Source organism: Myripristis murdjan, chromosome 10, assembly GCF_902150065.1.
Source record: "Myripristis murdjan chromosome 10, fMyrMur1.1, whole genome shotgun sequence".
Classification (NCBI taxonomy): Eukaryota; Metazoa; Chordata; class Actinopteri; order Holocentriformes; family Holocentridae; genus Myripristis; species Myripristis murdjan.
The window spans coordinates 10,432,345-10,451,280 of record NC_043989.1 but is presented as its reverse complement, the minus strand read 5'-3'; the positions used below and the strand labels follow the sequence as shown (position 1 = coordinate 10,451,280).

The window sequence follows — 18,936 nt, the reverse complement described above, 5'->3', positions numbered from 1 at the left end:
GAGACAGAGACTTGATTTCATATTCAGCGCATGCTTATGGGGTCAAGAAATCAGTTTAATTCAAATTTTTAAGTGATAATAGTGATATCATTTCATGTGACAAAGGCATCGGAGAGGTCAGACAATTGTTGATCAAAGTTTATGCTCTCCGAGAGCCTTCTAGTTTGCAAAGTGAAGTCACTGTTGCGTTTCCTCCCTTCTTCTAGAGGTTAATTTAGGGTTAGGAATAATGTTTAGAGTTGAGAACTCCCCTGGAACTCCCTCAAGAAGGCTCCAAGAAAAACGAGGGAAAGTCTAACTTCATTATTTTGACCATTTATGAAACAACGATTGGCACGGCGATCCACCAGTTCCGGTTTAGTATCCACCTCCGTTTCCTCACATTGTTGCTCCCACAGGGCATTTACATCACACCGAGGGTATCGGAGTGCGGTGTCTGCTGCAGCGATTTGATGCTCGACAAAAGCATAGGATAGAAAAAAGACGGCGCTGGGTAACCACTGAAGCCAATACTAAAAGTTTGTCAGTCATAGCAACAGTAACTAAGGAGTGGCGGGGGACAGCAGAAATGCTCAATTCAAAGGTCACTTCAAAACCAATAATCTCAAGTGGAGCGAATTTCTCGTCTAATTGTAGGTTTCATTCTTCAAACCAAATCAGCAATAAGAGAACACTTCCCATGTTGGTCCCACATTTGATAAGATCTTATCAAATGTGGGTCTAATGGCTCTAGTGTGTTGTTTTTGGGGCATTTGGGACTGGGATACGTGTTTATGTTGGAAGCAGCATGGAGTTAAAGTCAGAGCTGAGAAAATGAGTGTAACCAATGGAAGTCCCTCATAGGGATAAATGTAAAAGGGCGTCAAGCATGTGGATGTGTCCGTTTGTGCATCTGAATGTGTGTTGGAGGCAGATTTGAGTGTGTGTGTGTGTGTGTGTGTGTGTGTGTGTGTGTGTGATGCATGTGAGACAGAGAGAGCACATATTAAAATCTGATACTACCTTTGAGTTTCCTAACTTGGGCCGACCTAGCTAACTACTTTCCAAACTAATTTGCTTTAAATGGTTGTGACACAGCTACAGGAAATTAGAAGGGTGTAATGAGTTCAAAGAAATTGAGGAGAGAGAAATGAGCAAGTGAGAGAGAGAGAGAGAGAGAAAGAGAGAGAGAGAGAGAGAGGAAAGAAGACAAGGGAGTAAAAGGAGTAAAAAGTACAAAGAGAAAAAAAAGACTCAAAGTAAGAAACCAAGCAAGAAAAAAAAAGAAAGGAAGAAAGAGGTGTAACAGGCAGCAAAGCCAGACCACACTTTGTCTGTGGCGTCAAACTTGGCGACTGAGCCGACGGCCACTGTCGCTGGGCAGGAATCATCGTAACTGCAGCGTCACCGTAGAAACCACAAGACTGATGTCATCTGAGGCTGATGTCTGCCAGCGGTTACTGATCTCTCTGTCCTCACAATACCCAGCTGAGTGTATGTGTGTGTGTGTGTGTGTGTGTGTGTCTTGATTGATTGTTGACTGCGGCACAAACAGTTACTCATGTGCAATTTTTTTTTTCAAAGAGTCCTGGTGCATTTTGTGGGTACTGCAGCGAAGACACAATGGTACAAATGAGGACTGCCGTCATAACCACCTCAGTCAGGTCCAACACAAACCCGAAAAAACCACAGCGTTTCAGTTTTTGATATCGACTTTGACAGATGTTTCTTTTAAACCTTTATTTACCCAGAACAGTTCCTGGGAGAGCTGCCCTTGATCTAGCAATTATGGCTTATTCAACTATTGCACTCCTTGTCCTGCATGTCACCCTGGATAAGCCCAAATATAGAAATGTAAGTCTAATAAAAGAAAGAGGGAAAAGTTGATGCTTTTTCAACCTCATCCTGCTAGAGACCCACACAGTTACCGCACAGTGCAACCGGTCTTCTGTCTGTTCACCGCTATGGCAGCTCCACTGAAGTAGTTAGGGGCAGAGTCGAAAATCCATGTTTTTTTTAGGGTATTTCCACACTTGGGCCATTTGGGGAGACGTGAGTCCTTCTACCAAGGGAAGATCAGTCATTTAGTCGTATGTGAAATCCGCTGTCTAAGTTGGCTGTACAATAAACAAGTGGAGCCCTCTTGAAAGCAGGGGTCTGAGGTTGGCATCACGCAAACCGCTATGAGAGGAATCAAGTCTGTTTGGAGGCTCGAGCTCTGTTTGCCGGCTCCTGCCCGAGTTTGTTTACAATTCTGAAGCCGATGATGTGAAGCATCTTGCAAATGAACCACAGTACGAAGATTTTTTTTTTTTTTTTTTTCAAAGAGTGCAACCACACCAAAGATGCTGGACAAACAAACAAACAATTAGACAAATCATCTTGGGTGTGGATTCTCAGGAGGGGAAATCATTCATTCATTTATTCATTCATTCTGTTCACATATGAAGTCATTTCCTTCAAGGAATTTCCCCCCAAATTCCCCCTGTTGCTGCCAACGGGAGGGGTTGCACATAACATTGCATTGCAAAGTATGATGTACAGATCCATGTAATCCACATTTTACATTTCAGGAATCTATCTGACACTCTTATCCAGGGTGACTTACAGTGAGTTTGCAGGCGCTCATTATGAATGCGACTTTAACAGGAAACATGGCTGCTGACGGACGCAAGTTGTTATTAATGGAGGCTGAGGCTGTGAACTTGTCTGTTTCCCTGCCGCCAAAGCTCAAATGTAAATGTAAGAGCTGGCTAGGCATCCACCTTACCTCGACTGTCCAATTCCCTCCATCTCCCTTATTTCTAGCGTTGTGTTGTTGCTGTTTTTATTTTCTCTCTAGACGTCTGGTGTTATCGTCCATATGCTGAATGTGGCTGTAAACCTGAATTCTCTGTGTGATTATGCTTCATGATGTAAACTACCGATAAAGAGGTCTATTTATTCTGAATGCGGAGAGCGGCTTACCGTCACAGGTAAAGTCGGGGGTGGCCACGTCCTGGATGGGGATCTCCTTCAGGAACGCTGGTTTCTGACAGCGAGGGTTTCCGCTGACCACCCTGGTCTTCTTCAGCCACTGACCGAGCCAGGCCAAGTGACAGTCACACACGTACGGATTGGACAGGAGGTTTCTGTGCACAGAAAGAGAGGGGGAGGATTGAGACTGGCGTTGAGACCAAAGCTTAAAAAAGAAAAAAAAAGAAAAATGCTCCTCAGTATTGGAGAAATGCTGACCACAGCACACAAAAAAAAAAACCCACCTTGTAAAACAAGATACTGCATATTAATGTTTTGACATACAACATGATATCTTCATTATGGAAAAATGATTTTAACAGAATTTTTACTGACAATGTATGCTGAAATGTTAACTTAAAAAAATACTGATTTGAATCTACATGTGTGTGACAAATGTTTCAATTATAATTGAGACTAATGCAACACTACCTGCCACCTGGAGTCACTACAGACCCACAGTAACCACTGTAAAACTACAGTTAACAAACTAAAGTGGGGGAAAAAAAAAAAAAAAAAACTTAAAAAGAAAGAAATGGAGAGAGTGTGAGACAGATGTAATTATTATAATTGCCATTGTTTAATCAAATCTTGATATAGGCTTACTGGATTACAGTTATAGTTAACAACTATAGCACTAATTATGATGATATGATCAATATGCATCAAAGTGTACTGTGAACCCCTTAGGCAGTCCTTTTTTTCTGTCCTGGCAACAGAGAGTCTTTGAATTTAAATGATTTTAGATGCAAAAGAAACCGGGGGAAGTGGTGGGATGGTGGGACGATAGAGATGCCAAGAGAAAAGGTTATCAGTTATTTTTTTTCTTATTGTTAAGTAAAATAGAGATGAAGAAAGACAGGCGGGGGGAGGGAGGGAGGGAGGAAGGAGGCAGGACACACAGAGAGAGAAAACCGTGGGAGGGAAAGACAGAATAAGAGAGAAGGTTATCTGTTAATGCTATTCAGTTTTCATCATATCTCATTTTATTTTCAATGCTTTGTAATATAGTTCATGTAATATTGATGAGGAACTGAATTTAAACTGAACTGAATGTGGAATAAAGTCGCCCAGTGTGTGAATCAATGCCCCATACCAGTGAAGCAGCAAAACAAAGTCACACTTTGGCAGACCAAAGCGGCTCCGAGACAGCCAAACTTTTGAAAGTTTAAAGACTTCATTACCCAGAAGTCCTGCAACATGATGACAGAGAGCTACACACTCCTCTGACTTAAGTTCTCTCTTAGTAGCTGCATTGTTGTTAGGGCCTCGTTTCCTAATTATACCTGGTAATACCTAATTAAGGTAAAAAAAAGACAAAGCTATGGAGTCTTAATAAGAGATTATGGGACCAACAAATATTCAAAAAGGTACATATGTAACTTACTGAAATGTAAACACACACACACAAAAAAAATCGGATACATTCATCATGGCAGGAAACCGTCTGGGTTCTTGGGATATAACCATTTATTCATTGCATCAGTGCATCAATCATAAGTTTAATTCAACTGAAATAATCTACTAAAAAAAAAAAAAAAAAAAAAAATTAAAAAAAAAAAAAAATAAAATGCTCTGACCTGAAACAATGTGAAATGTTTTGAATAAATAAATGCATAATTATTTAAGAAAAGAACTAAGGTTGTGGTGTGATCCAACAAAATACTATAAGTTGTAACTTTCTGTCTGTAAAGTTTTTTCCAGAGCAAATAATATTAAAGTAATTCTGCTGTTTTTTTTTTTGTTTTTGTTTTTGTTTTGTTTTTTAAACATTTCAGAATAATTATAGTCTTACATTATTCTCTATGTTACTTAATGAATATAACATTTTGGAAAAAGGTACTGAGTCAAATTGTTCACAAACGGTTCACAAACCTGAATCAAACTGAATCACTCCAAACTAAAGAATCATGAAGTAAATGAATGTTAAGGCAGAGATTCACACCGCTACTGCATTGTATATGCAGCATTTTAACCTTTGCTAATTACTCATGTAGAAAAAAACTATACAAGTTTGGTCTCATCAGCAGTTTTTTGTTTCCTGCCAACTCTGCCTTCCAAGGACACGTGAGTGGAAGAGTCGGCAAATTATATTTCAGTAGTTTGATGGTTTGTGTATTAGAGAGCTAAGCATATCTATAATGTTGATGGTTTGCTCCCAGACTGAGTCTAGAGCAGGTGGCTCACTGTTTCACACTGCGTCTGCTGAAGAACTAATAAACCTGAAAGTTGCTGTTTGTGCGACAATATTAATGGTGCTCTGCTATAGATAGGGACAAGTTATTTTCTCATTTCCTCGTAATGAATTGACCTTACCGTGTGGCAATGGACTTAAACTAAATCCCTTCCTTCCTTTTCAGTGTGTTAATCTTTTAATTAGATGGACAAACTCTATTGGGAAACAATGCCCCCCCCCCCCACCAAAAAAAAAAATGAGATTAAGAAAAACAGAAACAGAGCGAGAGAGAAAAAAGATAAAGAAAAGAAAAAAGAGATTTTAAGAAAAACAAACTGCAGATAAGGGAATTAACGAAGAAAGAGGGCCAAACAGGGGCTCTGGGGGAAAAAAAAGTATTTCTTTCGCATCTAGATACAAAATCAAGCCTTATTAAAAGGCCAATTCAAGCTTATGCAGAAAACATGATGAAAAATATTATAAAAATACCCCAAAAAGTGCAGGGACAAGGGAAAAGCAATCCCCATCCATCTGAGTAGAGATAATCACAAACAGTCCCGCTGAGAAAACCTTTGCTCAACAATACTTTCATCTGCTCTCTCTTTCCTTTGCCTCTTTTCTCTCTTGTCCCTCACCCAAAAGAGTGACGTATAAATGAGAACCGAAGACGAGAGAGAGACGTTGCAGAAAGAAGAGACAGAAAGAGCAGAGGAAGAGATGGGGGGAAAAAAATGGAAAAAGAGAGGGAGGAGAAGAAAGAGAGTGGAGAGGATGTGAGGAGAAGAAGACGTTTTTGGCACGCCATGTCTGCGTGTTCAACGCTCTAAGTACAAAAAAAAAAATCCAACCTGTAATGTTTTATTGAGCTGATAAAATCTATTATTTATAACGTCCACTTCTGGGTGGTCAGAGGATTGAGGAAACACACACACACAGACACACACACACACACACATTTGACTTCCTCTCCTCCCTCGCTGCCTCCTTTCCTCCCGCTCCCTCTCATTCCTAACAGTAATATTATATGGCAGGTTAATGTGTGCCATAACTTCCCTTCATGGCAGTTGTTTCTGTACTGCCCTACACAAACAGACTGAACACACAGTCAACATCCTCAAACACACACACATACACACACACACACACCAAACCCACTTCAGAGTGTTTGCCATCTCTGCATATGCATCTCTGTGAGGATTAAAAAAAAAAAAAAAAAAGTGAATCCTATTTAGGTGGACATGTTGAAATGCGTGTGTGTGTGTGTGTGTGTGTGTGTAGCTTATATGTAGCTTTGATAACAAATGTCCTGGAATCCAGACCAATCTAGTCGATAATGATGGAAAGCATCTGTGCACAGAAAAGTGCCCAGAGAGCAATACAAGTCTCTGTTTGCGTGTGTGTGTGTGTGTGTGTGTGTGTGTGTGTGTGTGTGTGTGTGTGTGTGTGTGTGTGTGTGTGTGTTTGTGTGTGTTTGTGATGGTAGATAACTCCCACAGCTGTGCTGGACCCTGAAAAATCAAGAGATAGAGACAGAAAAAGAGAGGGAAGGAGGAGGAGGAGGAGGAGAGGCTCAGACAGATGAAGAAGACAGGAGGAGGGAGAGATTTGTGAGACGTATAAAGAGTTTGAGATGGAAAATGGAAACAGGAGAGCAGGTGACGGGACGAGGGAGACGAGCAGGGAGATGTGACTCACATGGTGGACAGGGAGTGGAGGGTGGAGAAGGCCCCCGGGGCGATGCTGGAGATCCGGTTGTCGTACAGCGACAGCAAACGCACCGAGCTCAGACCCGTGAACGTGCCGTTGTCGATGCAGCTGATCTGGTTGCTGCGCAGCATCCTGGACACACACACACACACACACACACACACAAACATTCAGTGGCCACATAGTTAGAAATTCCTTTTTTCTTTTTTCTTTTTTTTTTTTTGTCTTTGTCTGCTTATATGTTTTCTTTTGCATTTAATTAATTCGTAATTTGGCCGCTATGGCACAGCTGTCTAGCCGTGGAGGGGGTCTCCTCTCTTTTGGTCCTTCAAAAGATTTCCTCCATTTTTCCCCGTCCCACCTCTCAGTTTGGGGGGAGTTTTTTCTTGCCTGCAATGAGGATGTTGTCCTGTCTTGTCTGATGTAAACCTGTGGGCCGGTAAAGCCCTTCCAGCCTGTAAGTAGAGCTCTAAATGAACTTGAACTTTACTTTTTAGAGGACTAGAAAGCAGCCGTCAATGAAATCTGGCCTTTACAGTAAAGCAGTAAGCTCTGGTGTTCACCTCCTATAACTTATATGTTATATTGTTTGAAACATTTGAATGATAAATCAAGAATCAAACCTAACAAATAAAATGTACGCCTGCGGGGAAGATATTCGAACATGCACAGAACTGTAATAAATTTGCGTAGAATGAAGTACAGTGCTTTTTGATTAGTTTTCTAGAAACTTTGAGTAAAACAGTCAAAAAATAAAAAAAAAATAAAAAAAAAAACTCTTTCCATCTTTAATGTCCCAGCACCACTGCTGGATGAAAAGAGGCAGACAATGAAAGAAAACTTCCCTCGAGCCAAACAAAAGATGAAAATAAATAAATAAATAAATAAAGGGAAGCTGGGTAAATTCACCCCAGACTCCATATGACAACAACGACAGAGTCTGCAATATGAAATTAGCCTTTGACATACGGACATGTGGGACCGGGCTAACTGAGTTAGTTAGCATTAGCTATCTCTAGGACACGCTAACCCACTTAGCAAGGCTATTACTGGAGCAGGGAGCCTCTTAACTTAATACAGGCACAGCCGTGATGGCATTACAGAGTCATTAGCCAGCATATATATACATGATAGCATTAGCTAGTCATTAGCCAGCATGCACAGGCAGCATAACATCCACCCATGGTTGCGTAAACTGCGGGTAGTGACCCGAAAGTGGACGCCAGCCTGCTTCTGGTGGGTCTGCAGGCTCAGTGCTGTAATGCGTGATCTGAGGGCGAGCGAGGCTATTTCTCGTTTGTGACGCGGACTGAAGTTCAGGACGTTCAGCATGAGCCGGTTGCTGCCACCATGAGTCATTCTCAGCCATAACAACATACTGACCATTAAAGGTGCACTACGCAAAACTGCGGACGGTTGATTTAAGTGAGGACCCTTTACAGTCAATGGCAAAAATGTGGCATGAGCAACATACTGGCAAAGTAAAACAAATAAATGCAGTTAATGTAATTATTTCAATGATTTTTTTCTGCTGCAAACACATTGTACAAAGATCAAGAGACGGCTTTGGACACATAATGGTGCACGTGCTTTAACCTGCAGGCCCGACAGGACACTGCCGACACACAAACACACAAAATGATGCTTGTTTTTCGGCTACTTACAGAGTTTTCAGCCCAGTGAGGCCTCTGAACATGCGCCCCTGCAGCCCGGTGAGCTTGTTCCCTGTCAGCAGCAGCTCCAGAACTCCTCCCGCCCCGTCAAACGCACCCTCCCGGATGTCTCGCAGCTTGTTGTTGCTCAGGTTTCTGCAGGTACAAACAGGCAAATGATTTAAACACACTAGGTTGCATGCACTTAAATGTATGTATAGTATGTTTAGAAATGAATGCATATATTTACATACATTAAAAGCAAATACACGACATGTTCATAATGGGTTACACACATCACACGCACACAAGGCCACACACACACACACACACCGTATTCCCAATTTAATTGCAGAAATCAATCATGTCTCCTAACTAATAAATGTTAACTCTATGCTCTGTCTTTCATCTAAATGTTCCCGTCTTGTACAATAGATATTCTGATAGGAGACAAGTGGATACGCACAACAGCAACACACACAACCACACACACACACAAGATTAAATGCGACAAGTGGTCACAGACACCGGCTGAAGGTGATTACTATCTCTCTTACTGACACACACACACACACACACACACACACACTATGAAAAAAAAATGAAAATGAAAATGAAAAAAAAAAAAAAGAGAATTGGCTACAGAGACAATAACTTGAGATGATTGTATCTATCACAGCTAGCTTTCAGTCACTGCTAGCTTTGTGCTGACTCTTATCAGCATCAGAGAGGAGAGGTGAGGAGAGGAGGAGAGGAGAGGTGAGGAGAGGAGAAAAGTGAAGGTGGAGGACCAAACCAAGACCAGAAGGGAGGAGGAGAGCAGAGGAGAGGGGAAATGAAGACAGGACTGCAAAGGAAAATTGATCCGGAAGGAGAGGAGAGGCAGATATTGGGGGAGATGACACGTGAAGAAAGGAGCGGAGAGGTGAGGAGAGGACATGAAGGAGGGAGGAAAAGGGGAGGAGAGGAGGTAAATGGAAATGAGCTCTGGCCAATCTATATTGTCAGTGACACTGCTAGATGGTTAGCAATTTCCTCTCCAATAAATCAACTGCTGGTCTTTGCTCTGTCTTCCTCTATCTCACCCTGACACACACACACACACACACACACACACACACACCTAGAGTTGGTTGTAGATAAGGAGTGACTGTAAATCTGAAACGAAGGCCCATCTTCTATTTCCATTTAATATTCACTTCCTCCGCCCCTCAACTCCTCCTCTTCTTCTCTCCTGCTTGTTTTAGCTGCTCCTGCCGGCTCTGGGTGTATTTTCGTCATTTCCATGCTTCTTTTTCCTCACTTTTCTGTTTTGCTCTCTTTCCCGTCCCTCTCCTCCTTGCATTTCCTCCCTCCTTCTCCTTCCTTTTTGCATCCCTTCATCTGTCTCCATCCACCTGTTTCTATCTGCTCTCATCATCCTCCCCATTCATTTTTGACATTTCTTTATTGAAAGCCAAACTCCGTCCTTGCCTTCCTCTATCAGGAACACAAAAAAGCAGGTAAAGGGCAGAAGAGCAGTAATCTCCCATAACAAATGACCAGGAATCGTGTCTCCAAAACACGTGCACAGCCTCCACCTAGAAAAACAAATTCCCCGTCTCTCACTTCAGTCCCATCTCTCTCCTCTTTGTTCCCTTTCAGACTAGGAATTGAGTGGATGACCCCATCAGCGAATGGGGAAAAAGGAGAGAGAGACATTTTTTTATATGAGTATACGTACATCTTCTTCAGGTTGGGCAGCTTCTTAAACGTCCCTGTAGCCTCCAGGACTGCAATCTCATTGTCGTTCAGCCGCCTAGACAGAGACAGAGACAGACAGAGAGAGAGAGAGAGGGACTTTGACTTTTATTTTTTTGTGAAAGAAACTGCTTGAAAATCAGCACACATAGGCACAGACACATAGCCATGCATGCAGAAAAAAAAAGAGAAAAAAAGTGGGGAAAAAAACACAAGATGGAGGAGAGAGTGTGAAAGTGAGGGAAGAATGACCGCATGAAGGTTAACAGGCCTTCTGTGGCTGTTGAAGTATGAATGCAGCACAAAACCAGAGCGGCAGGGGGTGAAAAAGAGAAGAGGAGAGGAGAGAAGAGAAGAGAAGAGAAGAGAAGAGAAGAGAAGAGAAGAGAAGAGAAGAGAAGAGAAGAGAAGAGAAGAGAAGAGAAGAGAAGAGAAGTGGTGGAGAGGAGAGGCGGCCATGAATCTTTTCTATGTGGTCATCAATACCCACACTGCCCTAAGCCAAGAGAAAACAGTTAGAGAGATAGGAAGCTAGACATCTGCTTTATTGGGGTAATTTGTACTAAAATCAGCTGCTAAAAGGGTGCACTTTCTCCTCATGCGTGTGCGCGTGTGTGTGTGTGTGTGTGTGTGTGTGTGTGTGTGTGTGTGTGTGTGTGTGTGTGCAGATCTGTATGAGAGAAAGTGAGTCTCCTGATTTTACCTGGAGGAGACACTTTCTAATGAAAGAGAGGCGGGAAGGTTACAGAATGGATCAACCTGGACCGAGCCAAGTCACTGAGAGTGTGATGAAAAAAAAAAAAAAAAAAAAAAAATCATGAAATCTGAGCAGACAGATTTTATGCAGGTTACCTAGAATCCTCAGCTTCATCTAAGAATGAATTTTCTTTTATTAAAGGACCATACCGGTCCTATTTTAACTTCTTGTCAACAGTCTTTACCATATCTGAAGGAGAATAAGTGTTAAAGTGCTGTTTTACTTTTATTTTATTTTAATTACTTAACATTTGTGTATTGACACTATGTTACACTCAAAGCTACATTAAAGAGTGAATTTTAGAATAGAGTAAAACAGTACTGTTACAGCGAATGTTAGTGCTGGTCAAGCATTCACAAGATGACACTACCTTTTTCACATTTTTCATCAAGAGTGGGAATGAATCAGGCCTTGACATCTGAGCTATCAAATGCTCTCGGTACACACTCATTCAGCCACAGATAGTTGTGATGGACAGACACAATCACAGCTGTTGATGAGAAGTCAAAATATGACCGGTATGGTCCTTCAAGGGCAATTAAAACTCTTAAATGTTCCTTTCATACTTTGTGTACACTTTTGACGCCTGTGTCAAGGATTTTTATGGCCTCGGGGAAAGGGGAAAGAGTCAGAGAGAGAGAGGGAGAGAGAGAGAGAGAGAGAGAGAGAGAGAGAATGATAAGCCCTCAGCTCAGCAACAACCTCTCTTGATTTCCCCTGATAAGGCAGGGTGGAGGGCACAACTGGTGTTAGTGTGTGTGTGTGTGTGTGTGTGTGTGAGTGCACGCATGTTTGTGGCCTTCGAAAACCCGCTGGTCGGTTGTGTTCTTGGGGAAAACGGCGAGAGAGAGAGAGAGAGAGAGAGAGAGAGAGAGAGAGAGAGAGAGAGAGAGAAAGAGAGGGTGTTGAAAATAGGAGAAAGTTTGATGTGCCCTCTAACCAAGCATGAAGGACAAAATTTAGTTTTTTGACATGAGACGCCCTGGGAGCCAATAGCGAGAAAAGGAGGGAAGAGAGAGGTAAAAGAGGGCAGAGAGAGAGAGAGGGAGAGAGTGAGAGAGAGTTGGGGGCCTTGTGGTCTGTGTCTATTAGTTATCTAAAGTGGTAGCCATGGTGGACTAACCAGCCTCCATTAGCAATACTAATGATATTTTAAGCTTTCATCTATTTCTTATTGGTCTTAATCCTGCCTCTGGTGTTTCCTCTCTGCAGACTGCTGAGATTTATAAGAGCATTCCCTCAGTTCCTGTTTTTATTGAGTGCTTTATTACAGTTTTGTTGTGTTTGTGTGCGTGCATGCGTGTGCGTGTGTGTGCGCGCGCATGTAAAGCAATTTGTATTACATTTGTTTGTATGAAAACTGATATACAAATAAAGTATGACTGATTGACTGATTGATTGATACTGTGGCAGCTGTCTCCCGCCTCAGTTAGGGCTGTGTATTGGCAAAAATACACAGCACAGCGTAACAATGCAGGGGTTATGATTCCATATGTTGCTATATATTGGGATTGCTACATATAGACTCCTTGAGTCAAGTATCTGAGGATGGATTTCAACATTGCTTATAGCGGTCAAGCTTTAAACAACACAAAATGAATCACTGCCACGAATTTTTGCTTATAAACTGTTAGTTAAAAATCCATACAGTTTCACAAAACATAATATTGCAATACTCAAGTGTGTCAGTGTTTTCTTACAGCCCTTGCTTCAGTGCTGCAGTGGTATAAGCAAAGAGTGGTGGTGCAAAGAGTACTACAATATCCTACACAGGTGTACATACTGTCACTTTGTTGACACTTTACTTAAGTGCTGAAAATAGCTCGGTTAAAGAGTGACGAAACCCTGAACCCAAATCTGTGTGAAGCCTGATATCTAACTGTATGAAAAAAAGAAAGAAAAAAAAATGATGCCGAAATGGCCATCTGCTATTGGCTGCTCTTTGGTGCCAGGTGATATCACCACCACCTGTTGGACTCTACAGAAGGTGATATCACCTGGCACCACAGAGCAGCCAATAGCAGATGGCCCCATATTTGGATCTGGGGTTTGGTTACTCACATTAAAATGTACTTGGAGTAAATTTTTAGAAAAGTGTTCTTCTTTATGCGTTGAATTGGCCCTACGGATTGGTTGTTTGTTTGTTTGTTTGTTCAGTTTGTGTTGCTTATGGAGAGCCGATAAAAACTGTACTTTGTGGGGGTGATTTAAAATATAATGATATGTACTTAGGTAAAAACACTGATTTAGTAAAAATACTCAAAATGTAGACACACACACACACACAAAACTTGTTCATTTACGCTATTGTGAGTATATGCATGTAGTTACTTGCTGCCTTGAATCCCTTACTGTGCAGATAACCTCCATGACTGATTACCATGGCAGCTGTCAAACTTCCTTCATCTGCCTTTTAAAGCTGCCAGTGATGCAACAATATGACACAGAACCTTTGCTTCTGGCTAGATTCCTATTTCCCCCTGGAAGTATAAGCTCACTGAATATGCCATAAAGAAGTTGCTTCTGAAAGTTATATTAGACTTGCTGATTTCAGTGGCGGCACTGTTTCCCCTGCTCAGTCTTTTCTCACAGTGAATCAGCAAACCAGCCTGCCGTCTAAGAGTCAGTATCTGTTTACTGTGTCTGTGTGTGTGTGTGTGTGTGGGTGGGGGCGTCTATAAACTGTTATTGAATCTATTACCTTTGCTCTTTCAAATCAGATTACAGTATTCTCATTAAATTTAAGGTAATGTTTTTTTCAGTAACTCCCATGAATTCAGAACAGTGACCAAAAATGTAACTTTCTTCTTTCAAACAAGATTACATTAATCTTATAAAATAAAATAATAAAAAAAATCAAACACTAACTTGACCATATCTGTACATTTAACTAAAATTTCGTGTTTTTTCCAACGAATTCTGAACAGCTACCCACACTTTAACCTTTTTCGTAATCTGATTACTGTATTCCTGTTGCGTTATCTATTACTCCCTAACCTTATCCATTCTCCAGCAGTGAAATGAATGATCCATGGGACTATTCAGTATTCTGGTGTGAGACCCTTCGCCAGACATGATGATGGCTCCTAAGGGAGTTGGAGGGAGATGGAAAGACTATTGAGAGGCATTTTGGTCGGGGACTTAAAAATGAAAAGTGACGCTCATGATGCTGCTCTGAGAAAGCGAGCGAGAGAGGAAAACAGAGGGAGAGAGAGAGACAGGCTTGTGAGGGTGCATTGCTTCTGTGAATGTGTGTATGTCCTTGCATGTATGCATGACTACATGCCTGCATATGTGTCTGTGTGCACCTGCATAAGACTATAGGTGGAATTGTTACCTCTTTCACATGCCAAACCTAGAAATAATATGGTCTGCGATCTGCACTCAGGTCTGTGTCTGTGTGTAATGAATATGCAGTCATTTCAGTATTAAAATAAAGAGGCTGGTAAACCATGACCTCTGGCAAAAATTCAATTTTACTTTCAGAAAAGCACACACTTTTTGCTTTTAACTCGGTTTGATGCTACATACTGTGATTCAAAAAGATTATCAGCCTATAAAGGTGGGTTCTGAAAGCAGAGAAAGTGGGAAAACTGAGTTTACCCTCACTTCTGTGCATCCAAGTGTGTTTATGAGTGTGTGCGCATGTGTGCGTTTGTCCATGTAAATGTGAAACAACACCATCTCACCGCCTGTGTTCAAGGATGCATGGCGCTTTCCTGCTCACTCTCAACTTAGCCATTTCTTTATGCATTTGAATGTGTGAGTGTTTGAAAGGGTAAAACATCTGGCTGGCTTACAGGTCGGTGGTGTGTTCAGGGATGTGTGGAGGCAAACGGGTCAGTTTCAGATTGGAGCAGTCCACCACGGTGCCTTCACAGCGACATTTCTCCGGACACACCAGGTCCTGGAAACACTCCCCGCTCAGACGACTGCGATAGTCCTCCTGACCTGAGGAGGGGAGGAAGGCAGGGAGAGGAGGGAGAAGACATGGAAATATAAAGTCAGAAACAGATGGAGGAGAAAGAGACAGAGACATGGAGGAGCAAAGAGAAAGACGACCAGCCAGACAGACAGATGGACAGATGAAGGGAGAAACCGAACCAGAGACAGGACATTAGAACATTTTAAAATACATTTTGTCCCAATAATGATAGCCAACTTATTCCACTAAATATAAACAGTAAAAAATAAAACAAACATCAGTGGACACACAGACATGTAGATGAAGCCATTATAGAGGACTGACTAAGGCCAAAGTGTCGCTTTCCCAATGGAGTGTAATTGTTTGAAAAATTCAAAATTTCCTCCCATTTCATCTGTCAGAGGCTGTAAGAAATAATTTGCCAGCCAGTCATTTCAAAGGCGTGAATTCTTTCTCCCCACACACACATTAAGATCTACGTCACATTTTATAAAGCCCAGGCTGCAGTGTAGCGGCGTCACTACAGATTCAAAAGCGACGCCTACCACTGTAAATCATATTAACAAACAAGGATCCAGGTCATTTCGTGGATGTGGCTTGTAGATAAACGCGGCTTAACCCGGGATGCCTTTGTTTAACAAGGTGTGCCAGAGGCCATGTCTGTTTCTTAGATATATATGCGAGCAGATATTATTTATGGCTGCGAGAGCCTGTGGAATAAACCTGGTTTACATCACGCAGCACTTGTGTTGGTACGCCACATACACTTTGAATGGTTCTCACGGTTATCGCTGTCTCTTTTCGTCTCCGTCCCCGTCTCTCTGCCTCTCTCCCCACCCTTGTTTGTCTATCTGTTTTCTGTCAATTTAACCTTTTTCAATTTTCTCTCTCTCTCTCTCTCTCTCTCTCTCTCTCTCTCTTCTGCCAGGCAGCTTTTACTTTGGCACACGCTCTAAGGTTTCCCTCCTTCTCTCACTCTTCCTTTGTCTCCGCTCTGTACTGACACACACCCTTTATGGCTCATCTGGTCCCTGTCTGTCCTTGTTAAAAAACCCAGGCCACCTATCAAGAGGTCGTCTGCAATAAACAACCTGGATTTGGACGCTGTAAATGATCACTGTTCTGAGGGTATATTCTTGTTTTGGAAGAGTTGGTTGGTTGGCTCCTTCTAATAGCAGAACGGTTCTGGAATCAACAATGCCAAAACAAAAAAATGTTGAAAGAAAGTAGAGAGAAAGAGGGAGCAGGGGTGGTAGGAAAAAAAGAATGTAAGGGAGCTGTCTGAGTGAAGGAAGAAAGAGGGGAGGGCTCCTTCAGACGCACAAGGGAAGGATGAGTCAGCTGCGGTTTAGTCATTTTTATTACTATTTCCCTGTCTTCCTCACTATGCAATGAAAAGGGTGCAGAAGTGTCTACAGAGGCGGTGGGATCAGCCATGCCAGTCACGGAAGCGCTGCCATGCTATTGGACAATTTGACAGAGGAGGCGGGTGTACGTAGCGTTTTGTTATGAGTAGTCTGAGGTGCTGTTACAAGGAGATGTCGCGAGTGCTTAAGCAGAGTTGCTTAAGCAATACTTTCCAAAGGAAACAACTTAAAGGGATCAGTGAGAGCGACTGTTGTGGGAGATGACTTAAAGGACTGAAATTTATGCTGGCAGCTGAGCAATAGAGGTGGATGTGGTTGCTTTTAAACCACATAAATTACCTAAATAGCAGCAAAAACGTTACATATTGATACTCTTTACTGATTGAGGTTGTCAGATTTTTTTAAAGTATGGCTCACTGGCTTCCATTTGTTACAGCTACAGTTCTTGCTCCTGAAGCGCTACTCATAAATGCAAACAGACACGAGTGTTGAACCCTTGCTTTCTGCTCCAAGGCGTGTGATTGGCTTGCGAGAGGTGGGTGTGTCTAGCAGCTCCTTGCGTGTGACTGGCGGGGAGAGGCAGGTGGGCGTGTGCGAGGCGGTCCCTGGCGCTTGACGGAACCATGTGATGTCAAAATAGGCTGGGCCACATGGTTAGATCAAGCACAAGAGACAGCGGCACGAACCAATCAGAATGCAGGTCCACACAGGTAGGAAGGCGGGGCAACAGAGGGCTGCGCCAACAGAATGCAGGTCCACACAGGTAGGAAGGCGGGGCAACAGAGAGCTGCACCAATCAGAGGCAGGGTCCATACAGGAAGGTGGGACAACAGAGAGCTGCAGATCCACACAGGAAGGAGGCGGGACCAGAGAATTGCCCACCAATAAAGAGAGTGTCCACAGACACGGTCCAGAGAGGAGGAGGAGGAGCAAGGAGAGGCAGGGGGCAAAGAGAGGAATAGCTGAAGCCAAGAGGACAGCCGTAACGAGCTTTAGGAAGGTTTGTAATCTAGTTATCCTGAATATCTCAGGGTATGCTACTAACATAAGGGATTTGTTTACCACTGGGACTGTCCACGCTAAAAATGCATGCGCTCATTATACTGCAAAAGTGCTTTGGATGAAAGCGACCACCCCTAGCATCCGTTATGCTATTTATCGTCTGCCCAAGCTAGGCTGTGACACACCATTTTAGAAAACAAGCAAATTTATCAGAGCGCACTGATCCAGATGAGCTGACTGTGACAGAAACCACAGTGTTAGAGTTTGTAGGGCCATCATGTTTGTCATAACATCGCTCTTCCCCATCTGTCCAACATGTTCTCCGCTCTCCGTTTCATCCCATCAGCCTACTGCTGCATTTTTATAGGTGTCGTGGACCTAATTCTAACAGGCTCCTACACAGCGGCTCACTGTAAGTAATAAAGGATATTGCTGTTAGTAAAGAAAAATACCATAAACACAAACTCAGGGCCACCTCCAGAGGCTGCATTTAAATGTCTTAGCGCTTCTGAAGAAAGATCATCGCACTATTAAGATTAAGGTGCAACAGATGAGTCAGAGTGGGAATTTACAGCCACCGCACTTCTTACTCTTAGTTTTCCTTGATTCGCTTGCAGCCATTACTTACTAAAAATTTCAAATCGTTTGTGAGATGACTGGAGGGGGGCTTTTAAAAATTCATTTTGCAGTGAGACATAAAAAAGCATATTATTTAACACTCGGAAAACAAAGGACAGAGGCACACACACACACACACACACACACACACACACACACACACACACAGTGGGCGACCACAGTTTATGGCCAGTCCCTGCTGAGTTAGTTATTGTGTTTCTTCAATATACTGAATTGGTCTCGGTTGTAATTAGTAAAACCCATGGCTCATATCTAAGAAAACAACAGTAATACACTATACTACCAGAGAGACATAGAGAGATGTGTGTGTGTGTGTGTGTGTGTGTGTGTGTGTAAACCCACCAGTTACCACTTCCCTGCATGTACCAACACTTTTGTAGGTGTACAAATATATGCATGACTTTTTTATAAAAGTGATACTGCATATGTTTGACTGCTTTCCCTGTGCATCTGAACTTCTTGCCTTTATCCATATTGATTTATGTCTGTTAATCCTCAGAGGTAACTGAGCGCACGCATGCATGTGTGCGTGTGTGTGTGTGTGGCTGTATGCGTGTGGTAATTGCCTACCTGTGCATCTGAACTTCTTGCCTTTCACCTGGCTGATGCGTTTGTTGGCCAGCCGTCTCGGGTGGCTGCAGCGCGCCCCGCTCGTCTCGATGGGGTTGTCAAACAGATAGTCAGCCAGCCACTTCAGGTGACAGTCACACATAAAGGGATTCTGGGCCAGATGACTGAGTGAGAGAGTGAGAGAAAGACAGACGTGGAGGGGGAAAAAAGAGAAAGAGGAGGACAGAATGGTTGGCGTACAGGAGATAAAAGACGGAAATCAGTGAAGGAATAGGTTAAAAGTTGATAAAGAGCACTTTTTCACATATTAGTCCATCTGTTGGGGCCTAATCAGAGTGAAATTGATACTTTTAGTTTATTTTCTATTTGGTCCAATTTAGTTTCACACTGTGCAAGGTTAAGCAGAC

The 18,936-nt window shown here is 42.5% G+C and overlaps 1 protein-coding gene across 1 annotated transcript in view; it reads right to left on the bottom strand.

Moving 5' to 3' along the window:
• slit3 (slit homolog 3 (Drosophila)) overlaps positions 1 to 18,936 on the bottom strand; it is a 300,414-nt gene that overhangs the window by 47,446 nt on the left and 234,032 nt on the right. Inside the window, exons 14-19 of the mRNA XM_030062042.1 lie at positions 18,530 to 18,693; positions 14,827 to 14,977; positions 10,253 to 10,327; positions 8,542 to 8,685; positions 6,866 to 7,009; positions 2,947 to 3,110 (exon numbers count right to left, since the gene is read on the bottom strand). Of these exons, the coding sequence (XP_029917902.1) occupies positions 2,947 to 3,110; positions 6,866 to 7,009; positions 8,542 to 8,685; positions 10,253 to 10,327; positions 14,827 to 14,977; positions 18,530 to 18,693 (842 nt within the window). The remainder of the gene's footprint in view (positions 1 to 2,946; positions 3,111 to 6,865; positions 7,010 to 8,541; positions 8,686 to 10,252; positions 10,328 to 14,826; positions 14,978 to 18,529; positions 18,694 to 18,936) is intronic.